This window comes from Protobothrops mucrosquamatus, unplaced genomic scaffold, assembly GCF_001527695.2.
Source record: "Protobothrops mucrosquamatus isolate PMUCROS unplaced genomic scaffold, P.Mucros_1.0 scaffold18, whole genome shotgun sequence".
Classification (NCBI taxonomy): Eukaryota; Metazoa; Chordata; class Lepidosauria; order Squamata; family Viperidae; genus Protobothrops; species Protobothrops mucrosquamatus.
The window spans coordinates 401,885-415,834 of NW_015386403.1; the positions used below are offsets into that span (position 1 = coordinate 401,885).

At 32.0% G+C, this 13,950-nt stretch overlaps 1 protein-coding gene across 1 annotated transcript in view; it reads right to left on the reverse strand.

The window, feature by feature from the left end:
• The window catches only part of KCNH8 (potassium voltage-gated channel subfamily H member 8), a 189,003-nt gene that overhangs the window by 32,106 nt on the left and 142,947 nt on the right, over positions 1 to 13,950 (reverse strand). Inside the window, exons 8-9 of the mRNA XM_015810734.1 lie at positions 4,058 to 4,255; positions 137 to 336 (exon numbers count right to left, since the gene is read on the reverse strand). Of these exons, the coding sequence (XP_015666220.1) occupies positions 137 to 336; positions 4,058 to 4,255 (398 nt within the window). The remainder of the gene's footprint in view (positions 1 to 136; positions 337 to 4,057; positions 4,256 to 13,950) is intronic.

Consider the following 13,950-nt stretch of genomic DNA (forward strand, 5'->3'; position numbering starts at 1 on the left):
TGGCCACATTTGGGGGACAAATTTGGAATTGGATATCTGTTTTATTTTTATGTTTTATTTATGTATTGCATATGTTTATAATAGTGACTAAATAGATATTTTCCAAAACTGAAATAATAAAACAAAAAAAAATTACCTCATGGGAATCTATTCCATTATTGACAGACCAAGTGGTTTGGAAATATTCCAGCATTCTTTGCTTTAATTGCTGAGGCAGGTGATGGACCCTTATAAAATCTTTGAGATCCTTAGTTCTTGTATGATAAAGGGACCACCTGGAGTACATCCGCTGAATGATAGCAGTCACATTACCAAAAACCAAGGCGTGCATTAAAGCTATGAATATAGAAAGTATATTAATAGAGTAAAACACATTATTGAAACAGGCCTGATTTTAGACTAAGGCCAAGTAGGCACTGGCCTAGGGACCAAAGCTTAGGGAATCCTTCTAAAAATGCAAATCTTTGTGTCACTGGAAGGCAATGCCTTAATGAAAGGCCCTAGGGGATGCCATGGCAAGGGCCCTTTCATTAAGGCACTATATTAAATATATAGTATATATATACATATACATATACATATATATATACATATATATATATGTGTATATGTATATATACGTATATATAAAATATATAATTTTTACAGAAAAAAATTACAGATTTTTTTACAGATGACTTATACCATTTAATGATTTGTTGAGAAAGCAGTCTGAAAACATAGAAATTCATAAATGTGCCTATGAATTTTACAAATAGGTTATCAGAAGAGATTAAAAAAGACTAGAATGTATATTCAGAATATTACTTTGCTGTTACTTTCTTTTGAGTTAAATATTGGTATGCAGTGGAGAAGGGAGTAAGAAATGGTAAACTAAAGAAATTAAAGCAAAATAAGAAAATATAACTGAATCTTACAACATTCACTCTTTTTATCCTTGCAAATCATCTTACTTCATAACTTTTTATCCTTGCAAATCATCTTGTTTCCATCGGATTTCAGTCATACATTACCTTTTTGTTTTTATTGAACTCATCACTTCAATTTTCCCAGTTTTAACCTATTTACAATTCCTTCATATATTTTTGTTCTGAAATCAGATCCTGGCTCATTCTCTCTATACAATGAAACCATCTCAATGCACTTTCAGTTTTGTATTAATTCGTGTTTATTCATTCCCTAATTGTCCCTGATGCTAGCCAACATGGTGCAATGACAAAGTAGTTAGACTGACACAATGGAGAAGCAGGTTTAAGTCCATCTTCAGCTACAAAAGCTTATTTTGGAATTTTAGCTAATCATTCTCTTTCAGTCCAATGAACTTCACAGGGTTAGAGCATTCTTGTGGAAAAGAATGGAGGAAGAGATATCTTAAGGTCCTGAATGAAGGCAGAATACACATCTAGCAAGTAGAGTTTGTATATATTGTATCTTTTCTAAGTATTCCATTCCCACTGCATTCAGCTTGATTTTAGTTTCTTCCTCACTTGCATATAACAAATCAGGCAGCAACATGTCCTTATTGAGAACCATTTTTACTTTTTTCAACATATTATATATTTTTCCTTATCCTCATTTTTAAGCACTTATTCTATTACATGTATTTTTCCCTACATCTTTCCCCATGTCTTTCAGTTAACAAATTTGTTTTCTCTTGGATCACATACACTCAGAATGTACTATAGTCTTTGCTAAAAATCATACCTTGTTCTTCTGTTATCCACATTCAATAGAATATAATATGCAACTATCACCATCTCAGGCATTCTTAAAGTTATATACCTTTAAAACAATATATACATAACTACAATTCATATTTTATGACATACATTTTAGTCCTTTTACAGATAATTAAATCTATACCTTTTCCTTCCTGCTAAGACCAACTCAGATCATTACTTTTTTCTGCTTTGTCTTAATTTTTCAATATTCCTTTCCTTTCCTTCCTTTTCCTTTCCTTTCCTTTCCCCTTCCCTCTTTCCCTTCCCCCTTCCCCCTTTATTCTTCTTTGTTATGATTATCACCAGACACTTATAGATATTGTCTTTCAGTACTCATTATGGTATTGGTCAATTATTTGTATAATTATTATATCATTATGCAATTATTATATAATTCTCATATAATAATTTGCCTTTAACTCCCACACCAAACTGTCTCACATAATATTTATGGACTACCGATATCTATAACAACTCTAGGCAGGTTACAAATCAATACAATAGATCCCACATCTATTGTATCAGCATGTTTATATTAAATCATGATGAACACTACAAGAAGTTAGGACATAAGGAATAAGTATATATTTTTATTATTTATTCATTAAATTTATTTGCTATCTCATTTCGAAGTGACTCTGGGTGGCTTACAACATTAAAAACTGCAATCTATTTTTTTTTTAAAAAATGTAGAATATAACATTTATAACTTAAATGGGACAGTGTATGTTACCTACAGGGTCCTCGACTTAACAACCATTCATTTAGAGATGGTTTAAAGTTCGAAGTTACACTGAAAAGTAACTTATGATCAGTTCTTGCACTTACAATCATGGTAGCCATCCCATGGTCATATGATTGAAATATTAGGTGGTTGGCACTTGGTATATATTACCAGTACTCTGGTGTCATGTGATCACCATTTGAAACCTTCCCAGCTAGCTTCTGATAAGCAAAGTCAATGGGGGGAAAGCCAGATTTGTTTGTTTATAGCATAATTTATTTAACAATTGCAGTGATTTGCTTAACAAGCATGAAAAAAAAGAGTTTATAATATCAGGCATGAGTCATTTAACAACCTCCTTGCTTAGCAATGGAAATTCTGGTCCCATCTGTGTCATAAGTCAAGGACTACTTGTATATGCTCATTCTGCTGATCAATGATTTTCAAGTGTAGTAAAAATATAATTATTCAAATGTTTATTTTTATTTTGCTGCCAATATATATGTATAAAATGATCTAAGTAATATTTCAGGAAAGATAAATATTTAGCATTGGTTTATTCTAGCTATTGTAGTTAGAAGTTAAGACAAAAATATCCATCAATGTTCTGCCTATTAGGAACCAATGAACAATACAGTATAATTATGAATAATTTGACATACATATTTCTAAGCAAAGAAAGGATTATTTCACTTATATCTCATATTATAAAATAACATTACGAGAATGTTATTTCAGAATTTTTCACGAAACAATATGTTATTTCCATATAACTATATCCACACAAATATGTGAGTTTTAATTTCTTATTTATTTATTTATTTATTTATATTTACTTATTTACTTACTTACGTACTTACTTACTTACTTTTTGATTCCCTTTATCCTCTTGGTGAAGATTTTTGGATTAGCTCTAAGGCAAATTTCAAGCTAAATCGTCTGTCTATACTAGCTACTGAGTTTATAGTTACTAAGCTACTAAGGAAGAGCATGGATTTTTTTTTATATACTATAGAGTATATAGAAATAAAAATAGAAGCTAAACTAATATTTCTGTTACTGTGTTAACATCCACAGGACACTTCCTGTTTATCAAAAGATTCCTGGACATACTGATTTTATACAGGAAACAAATATAGCAAATATATTTGAAGAAGAATATCTTCAAATTCTAACTGGAAACACATAGAATGACAGAGGTTGCCTGAATTGTAACCTTCATCCAGTTCAAATTCTTGAAAAATATAAACCCAATACATTTGGTGTCAAGATTAAAAACTTATTTTTAATTCTTTTAAGTTTCTTCTTGTGTATAGGCTACACGTTAATCAAATACATGGTATTAGATGTATATAGTGAATTAACATTTTAGAGTGCTCCTAGCTACAGTATTTTAGAAAGTATATATGTATACACCTTGAAAAAGTGACAAGATAGTATTTGCCCTGGCCATCCTGTTAGAACCAACTGTTTACTATTTGTATTTTTTTAAAGAGTAAAATAGTATTTTGAAAAACAAAATGACTTTTTTGCTCATATCCTCCTTTGAATGAAGTCTAATATTGAGAAATATATATTTAAAATCATATTGCTATACACAATGTTTACTTACCCCCAATCAGCATTGTGCAAATGGAAAAAATCTTTTCAGCATCTGTATTGGCTGAAACATTGCCAAACCCAACACTGGTGAGGCTGCTAAGTGTAAAATACAGGGCAGCAATATAGGCACTTCTGAGTGATGGGCCTCCTGATGTGTTATTGCCAAAATATGGAGATTCCAAACGTTTTCCTAGTTCATGAAGCCAGCCTAGGGAAAAGGAAGCACAATCGTCATATATATGTATGTGTGTATGTGTGTGTACACACACACACACACATATGATAGAAAATATTGTTTAATTGATTACTTAAAATGATTTAACTTATTTCCACTTCCAAATGATATATCACTTAGACTGTGGTTGTCTGTCAGATTACACACTTCAAATTTAATGACACAAATCTCAACTTAAAACTGTTGGCAAAATACTAAGAAAACCTACATTGACATGTGATGAATCAAGGAAAACCACATGCTATATTGTATGGATTTGGAAAGACTATATAACTAAGTAACTGCAAATACGTGATGTTTATGTATTAGTATGCTTTAAATTACAGAATGGAAGGAAATTAAATAGAATGTTCATGAAATTGATATGATATGGGAAAAATATAACTCTAAAATTAGTAAATGCTATGTTTGCATTATTTTTAAATAGTTATTGTTTTATTTTAAATAGTGATTTTATTTTTATAGATTTTGTTCTACTTAATTGTTGTAGGCCATCTGGAAAACTTTTTGTGAGATGGGTCAGTCAAATAAATAAACAAACAGATAAATAAACAGATAAACAAACAAACAAATAAAATGGAGAAGATACGATTTTCAAAATATCTAACCAACCTATTACTGCATGATAACATTACTGAAAAGAGTGCATATCAAATATGTCCATACATATCATGCTAAAAACATTGAGAAAACTGCTGTACATATAATTCATTAGAACAGTTAATATCATACACTTCTAAGTCTTTTCTACTGTCTATTAAACCTAAGCTAGGTTAGATATGTTAACCCTTTTATATTAGATTTAGTTAGATTTTATTTACCAATGAAAAGTACTGAAAAGTAAAATCTATTAGAATCTTGCATCCTTCTACTTCATTGTTATCAAATGCTTACAAACACTTCTTTACCCCAAACAGCATAACACTGTAAAATAAGTATACTATTCCATATTTTCTGTTTTAGGTAATACGGCTCTTCTTTGGACTTCATTCTAAAAGAAAAGCATGTTATAGAAATGGAATTGGAATGGATAGAAATTAAATCTGAAGTGAGAAAAAAAATTGTTTCCTTGTACATTGGGTGGCAATCAAATGGTTATAGCTCAATAATCATTCTGGTTATTTTCTAGTATACAGGCAGATGGAAATGAAATGTAGTTTCATCTGAAGCATGTGACTTTCAGGGATCAGCTAAGCTACATAATGGATTGCAAATAACACAGATCAGCCCAGTGTACTTGCTCAAAAGGTTTAAAGGGCAATTAGCTCTTACATTTCAAACATATGTTGAAAAAGTATCAGAGCCAGAGCAATCATAATTAGACAGAAAGCTCTTATGATGACATCAAAAGATGCATTTTAATCATTGTTACAAATTCAGTAAGACTGGATGAACTCTACTATTCTGTAGATTTGTTACATTAGGTAGGGAAAGATCCCCAGCTAGAGTTTGAATACTTACGCAAACAGAGAAATCAGCATTTGTGTATAGAAGTTAGCCTTTGACAAAGAAAAGGTATGGGAAAAAAATATTACAAGGATATTTGGTTTATAAAATAAATTGAATGAGAAAGTCACAAAGAACAATTTAATTCTCTGGAACAGTTCCTTTTGTGTTTTGAAGTCCTAGATTCTGAATACTTATATTGGAAGCATAATATTCTGACCTAATTTGAACAAATCTTTCAGAACTTCTCCTGCCTGGGCATTCTATTTTTGACTGGATATAAAGATTGAAAATGCTAATGCCTGAACATATAGTCAGACAGAAAAACTGAAACTCTTAGAATTAAAAAATCTCTCCTTTTAGAATTATTTTGTATGGCATGGCAAAACTATTAAACTTCTTACAATATTTCTTTCAAAGTAGTGGTATTCGTTGATTTGAAATATCAACAATATATTTGTAGTAAATTGTTATGTGAGGGTTTTTCTTAACTGGTTAAACAGGATTGTAAATAATCAGTTTATACAACTGTGTAGTCTTAAGTCTTTTTTCTAACAAAACATGGGTATTGTCAGGTTCCGGCACCTTTTTTGGATGGTGCTTTGTAGGCTAGGCAAGGCGGGTTGTATGACGTGTGTGAGTTCTGGCACTTTTTTTTTTTTTTTTTTTTTACAAAAAAAGCACTGGGTATTGTACTGATAGGTAGTCCCACATAGTACATCTGGACTTAACTCTGTACAGTCAGCATTCATATCTCCTTGGAATAGCTTTACCTTGGTTTCCCTCTACAGCTCATAGTTTTTGAAAGCTCATAACTAAATACATTTGATAGTTTGATCAAGTGTGAAATGCAAGTATTAACAAAGTGCATGCATGAAGTAGAAAATTCTCAATCCTAATCTTGCAGTAACCCACAAATGGAGCAACACAGGGAATGAACAGTCCGATCAAAGGCAATAAAAAGCATCAAGAAATTAAAAAAAATTCAAGAAAGCTACATGAAATTCCGTACAAATCATACAGACAAGGACTATAAAGAAATGAAGTATTACTTAGTCACAAATAGCTTCTGGACTTATATGGGAGGGCACTTGAATAGGTTCCTGCACTAATTAGTACATCACTTGATTTGCACTAGCCTTTAGTATTTTCACTGAAAGTTTCTTAAATCAGATAGTTATATAGTTCCTCCAATCAGCGCATGAAAGAATACATTGAAAAAATTCAGAGCATATCTTTGATCTACATTTGCCATATTCTGGACCAACATAGGTCTCTTCCACCTGGAGGAGGTAAAACACTACCTACATTAAGCCAGCAGAAAGCAATGTTGCTAGAAAGTGCTCTAGTATCACTGATAATCCCTATTTTGCCGCAGCTATTATGCAGGCAAATGGTGCTGCCTTTATTTATAGAGCATTTTAAGGACAGGGATTATTGGATTCCCCAGCTCTCTTTTCCTCCCTTTGCATCAAATGTCTCTAGGCAACATTAAAAAACCCTCTAGCAGTCATTCTTAATATGGGCTTGCAGGCGGGGGAACATGAGTTTTAACAATTGGAAAGTTTAAAATGGTTAGTAGGAGCTTGGCTTATCACAGCCCATAGGATTCAACTGATCATGTGAACAATACAGTGGTCAATGAAATGTATCAGATTATATCCATGGCAAAAGGTGGCAATAGAAAAACAGTTTTTAAAAAGTCTAATAGTTAAGTAGTACTCAAGATTGCCTCTGAAATAGCCTGGGGACCAGATGAATATGACAAGATGAGAACACATTTGAATAAATTGTATATAGTTCTGATTCTTATTCTCAGCAAAACTGTAAGTTTGAAAGACAGTGAATTATTAAAGAGACTAGAAAAAGAATGAAAAGACTACAGCTTAAAGGGGCACCATACCAGCTATGACATCATTATCATACATGATGAAAACTGACATTACCGATACCATGTTCTATCATCAAGAAATGTGTGTCCCAAATAATTTTATTCTTCTCAGACATGTTTGCAGTGTTTTTACTGAACTTGCTTCATTAAGGTTTGTCACGCAGTCAGTCAGATGGTCCGACTGGATTTTGTCTACTTATCAAGTCCTTCCCAAACATCCCAAACTTATGGGTGTTTGATGGTATTAAATTTATCATTACAGAATGTGAACTGTTTTGTGTAAAGATGCCTTTTGCAATTGATTGGTAGTGATTTTGTCAATGCCATTATCGTCACTGTTGTTATTCAGGTGATGGAATTGGTGGTGACAATATGTATAAAATCTATTAAGCTCTGTTCTTTATGGTTTTTCTTGCTCACCTTTAATCTTTTTGGCCGTAATTTGTACCTACTCCATACCCAAGTTTTTATTGCAGGGAATGATTATCCAAGAGGAAGAACTGCTGGAGTTATGTAAGACAGAAAGATTTATCTAAATCATTTAATGAAATGGCTTAACATATGTAGGAGGATGAAGAAATTTAGTAGTGTTATCACTGAAGCCAAGGCAACAAGATGATATTGAAACATATAGAAAAATTAATGAAATAAAAAAATTCCTACTGTTTCCCAGATAATAATAATGTAGGGCAGGGGTGTCAAACTGCCGGCCTGCGGGCCGGATGCGTCACGCGGAAGCCGTGCCCACCCTATTGCCGTCAATGGCAAAACAGTCCCAATATGTTGCGCGACGTCACATGACATCACGAGTTTGACATGTCTGATGTAGGGCCAATTATTTTTCCTGGCTGGGATTTGCACTTCAACGCTGACACTTTGAAGAGTGGAACGGAAAATGTTTAGCCTTTTCCCTCTTTCTTCTGGTAAGAGAAGATTGGCTAAAGATAGTAAGATGTCTACTTCAAGGCCTATAGCAATCTGGCCACTGAATTTCTAGAAATGACTAAGGAGGGTGCACAGTAGACACCTGTGATGTAACAGATTCCATCCTGCATTGCATTTTTGTTCCTATTTAAATGGAAATAAAAAATGTTTTTAATGAAACTTACTGTCTAGTAAGCATGTTAAGACTTTATTAGTCCCCAACTATATTTCTTTTTATTATATAAGATAAACATTGGTTACATTTAAATGATTTGATAGCTAAGATTTAAAATCACTTGATTTTATGACGGTTATTGTGTCTCAATTAAGCCTTGAAAAATTTTCAAGCAATGAAAATGAAGTCATTTCATTTTCATTTATTTAAAATTTAGCTTGCCCATTATCATAGAGGTTTCCCACAGCAATTTAACCAATAAAAATAAGTGTCATCTCTTACACTTGTATTCCAAAAGGCAAAACTAAAGAAAAACTGGGTACCACTCACTATCAGAGATTTCTCTTTATCACGAATGAAGAAAATTCAGTAGAGAGTACAAAACCAAAAATAGAATAGAACTAGTTCAGTTAAAGTTGCTTCTGCCTTTACAATGCTATGTTTTCCATAGATTTTATTCTAACCTTCAGCATTCATTTTGTCACAGCTTGCTATCAAAATAGTAGGCTTCTTTTCTTTTTGAATAAGCATTGCCAACCCTACAACATGAAAAAGCATGACAGGTTTCTCCAAGATAATGTGATTGGTTTAAAAATAATGAATTTCATTATCAGGAAAAATATTTATTATCAATACTAGCTGTACCCAGCCACGCTTTGCTGTGGCTCAGTCTGGTAAAAGCGTGTATTGCTTTTACGTCCAACAGATGGCGCTGTTTTTTCAAAAAAAGCATGTTTTACCTGTCACAGGTGTGACATGCATATAATATAGATATATAAAAATGCGCTATTTGAATACAACGTTGTGTCAAAATTTCAAAGCAATCGGTGAAGAACTTTCGGAGATTTAAGATTTTGAACAAATGAACATTTACATTTTTATTTATATAGATTTATGACATTTTGCAATGATCTCAAAGTATTAATTAGCAAACAAGCAAAACAGTCATACTTTTCATTGTAACAGTAAATGTTCATCAAAAGATCTAAAATTCTGGCTATCATGAAAGGAATGAAATATCTAATCAATAAAAAGATTGCTACAAGGAACATATCCAAATATCAAATATCTATTCCATATGCAACAAAAAAGTCACACTTGAAAATAGGTACCTTGTTGAATATAATGTAGAAACTAATACCAAATCATATAGTAGTCCTTGATCTTTGACCAATTGCTTAGCAACCATTTGAAGTTATGATGGACCTCCAAAAGATACAATCTTGTTCCAAAGTTCCAACAACTGTCCCTGCCCATAGTCTTGTTACTGCAAATTTTGGGTGCTTAGCAACCGGTCCCATTTATGGCTATTTGTAGCATCCCATGGTCATAAGACTGCAATTTATGAAATTTATGAAAATTGGCATTTTCCAGTTTTTGGCAAAATGCCCCACAGAGAACAATAAGTTTGCTTAATGACTGCTGTGCTCACTTTACAACTGTGATATTTGCTTAACTATAAATAAAAGTTGTAAAAGTGGATCAGACATGTGAGTGTCATGAGCAGCAACTATAATTGGCAGGCTCCATTATAGTTGTAAGTAGAGGACTACCTATACTGAACATACATGGTGCAACAAAGCCAGAAAAGTACGAAAACTGGTGAAGCTGAAAGAACTTTAAGGCCTTCAAGAGCTTGAGAACAAGGCATGTTTTCTCTTATATAATACGAATTATTACCCTTATATTCTAGCAGATTGCCCTATTCCGCAGAAGATAAGCTAATTCATTTTCATCATAATCTCAAAAGAAATTATTCTGAATTTATTTTTATCTTCTGAATAAATATGAGGTTTACAATCACATTATTTTTTATCCATATTTAAATATGTGAAAAGCTGGCGTATACATTGTATACAAATCTATAGGATGTGTGATGCTTTTAGGCAAAGTATGAAATGTCTGTGTTATTTTAATATGTTATATACTTTCCCTAGGCATTGTATATAATACCTAGGCATTATACAGAATGGCAAGAACTATTTAGGTAAAGTATGAAAACAGAGTTATGGAAAGGGTTAGGGCTAGGTTAGAGGCAAACCCTAACCCTAATTCTTTATTGAAAAGATGTATATGAAAATGAATAGAAAAAATGCAAAATAAAGTACAGGACTTTCTTACTGAAGAAAAAAAAAACCCACAAGAGAAAAAGACCAGTATTGACCTACTGGTTGCAACAAGAAAGGCTAGAATGGCATTTTACTGGAAATATTTTATACTTTGCCAGTTTGCTTTTTGGCATTGTATAGAATGCCTAGAAAATGTGAGAAATATTATTTCATACTTTGATGTCCCTTTTTTGGCATTCTATAGATTTCCTAGGCATTCTATAAAATGCCTAATTTTACACATTGACAGTAACATACACATATTAAAATTCTGTCCCAATAAGACCTTATTTATTTGCACTCTGGGTATCTTGCAAATAGTTTCTTTCTCCCTCAACCAAGTCATCTTCCTCCTTGCTATTATTGCTTCTACCTTCAGCTTTTCTGTTTTTCTCTGCTTTCTACTTTTCCTGTCAGTCTCTTTTCTCTATAGCTAAACAAGTGCTTGTTGAAAAAGTCTTCTTTAAAAACATTATTATTATTATTATTATTATTATTATTATTATTATTATTATTATTCATTAGACAACTTCAGTCAACTGAACATTCAAATTGACTGGTGCTAGGTATCAACCAGGTACCTCCTTAAAATGTAAGATGTTCCGAATAGCACAGTTTTCTGTAACATTGCTGGAGTTATTGCAGGAAGCTGCAGTTTCTTGAAATATATTATTATTATTATTATTATTATTATTATTATTATTATTATTATTATTATTATTATTATTATTATTATTATTATTATTATTATTATTATTATTATTATACGTCAAGGCAAGGCCTCAGCAGTGTCAGATCTAGGAAAAGCTCTTGGTTTAGGCTTTCTTCTCATATACTTGTTTCTTTGAGCTTATTTTTTGAACCTCAAAGGAACCTCTAAACACTTGAATCCTGATGTGTAACCTAGAGTAGTAAAATACTACATGTTAAAGATAAATTCATGTTTCTGCTTTGTACTGACACTTGGAGTGCATATATTTCACTGAATATTTCATTTCAATTTCCTTTCATTGAAAACAAGAAAAGATTTAATTATAATAATAAAACATTTAACATTGTTCTTTCTTTAAATGCATGAAGTTTATTTATAATAAGGGAAATTAGAAAATTTAATTTAATAGCTACTGTTCTGTAAAAATGTAGTGTTTTTTTAAGGTTCCAGCTACCAGAGGAGTGCTATATTCTAAAGCATTACTTTATAATACATGTTTTTTATTTATTTTATCTTTTGAAATTATAACTATTTTTAATAAAAATTTAAAAAATATATATTTTTTAAATTTTAAAAATTTAAAATTTTTAAAAATTAGATGGTGAACAGATTGTAGATGATCAGGCTGAGCCGAGGGAGGGGGTTCTTGCCCACAAGAGGCTAAGTCCAGCCCACCTTGAATTCCATTGATTCTTTTTTATTGCCAGTTTGCCTTGACTGTTAGTAGTTCAGATTCTTGTAGAGAGATAGCACGGAAGAAACTTGTACTCATTTGAATAACCTTAATTCCTGATTTCTTGCACCTGACAGTAATTGAACTTTAACAGCTCTTCAACTATTAGAAACAATATTTTTAAAACTGTATTTTAAAATGGCCTTGAAATAAGCAGAGTACTATCCAGCCGGTATATCCATTTTTTAACTTCCTGTAGATCAGGGGTCAAACGGCCGGCCCGTGGGCCGGATGCATCATGCGGAAGCTGCGCCCACTCCATTGCCGGCAATACCAAAACAGTCCCGATACATTGCACAACGTCATGTGACATTGCGAGTTTGACATGTCTGCTGTAGGTCAATGTGGAAGCTTATTCAATATTTATTTTGTTTCAATGTCTATGGTATACAAATTAATAAAAACCTTTACATTCTTCTATATATTCTCTTCTATAGATATGCAAGGTTCCTACTTGCTGATAACCTCCTTTAAAGTCAGATCTTTTACATTCAATACATAAATGGCAGCTGGGCAGTTTTTTTCCACCACTAACAACTTAATAAAATGAATCTAATCAATGTCCTGCTAAATATGATTTTGTCAGTTTCCAAAGTGCTTCATAACTAATGTTATGGAATTAAAAGTATGTCAGGTAATCAAGATGTGATGAATTATATAAGGTATTGCTAAGATTGGAAATGCAATTAACATTGTCATTCCAGTTTTATTGGAGCATTAGCTCTCCATAAATTCCACCCAGTGTAAAAGCTACCAAGAAATGTGAAGTAACCACCTGAAACAAATCACCTGAAGTTTTATGCAAAGGCAGAAAATTGCATAATAGAAATTACTTGTTTATTTATAGTTCAGATTGTTGTTAATTGCCGAACTAGATTATTGGTGATATTTTGGTGATATTTAAATGCTAAGATACATAATCCTAGTGACATAATTGTAATGATATAGGTGGAACATGAAATAACATATAAACAGAAAGGTCCTGCTCCCTCAAGTGGCTTTATTGGAATTGGAATTGGAAGCTAACTGAGGAAAAATTGGGAAAGAATTGGAGTTGGAGTTAAGCAGAAACATGAAAGAGGTAGCCACAGAACAGTTTTCCCTCTAAAGTAATATACCACAGATAACTGGAGCAAATTAATTTTTAAACCCATAGATTTGCAACTTTCATAGTTAATTGTACTTTCTCGGTATAATGCTACATTTTAAATAAGAGCTAATGGGTATATTATTGAGTCATAATTAGTATTCTGAAAATAGCTATAAGATCTCCAATCTTCATAGATAAATTTTCTTGAATCCATGTATGGTTCCCATCTTATTGAAAAAGTAAAACCATTCTGTTTTTGTTTCTTGAAATTGCCAGATTGATGCCTAACTCAATTAATTAAATATAAATCTTAATAAGCAATAATTCTAACCAATAACTTTATGAATTCCATTTTCCACAATTATGTCACAAAACCTCAATCTTATAGCATGAGATATGTTAAGGAGAAAAAAATCAATAAATTTGATTTACATTGTACCTTTATTTTATACAACTTAAAGTGGCACATATTCTTTCTCTTCCTATTCTCTCCAGAAAAATTTCTTGAGGTGAGTTTGGAGATAACACGGTGACTGTCCCATATTGATATGTGGGAATGATCTTGGGAAATGAGAACAGGGTGGAAATG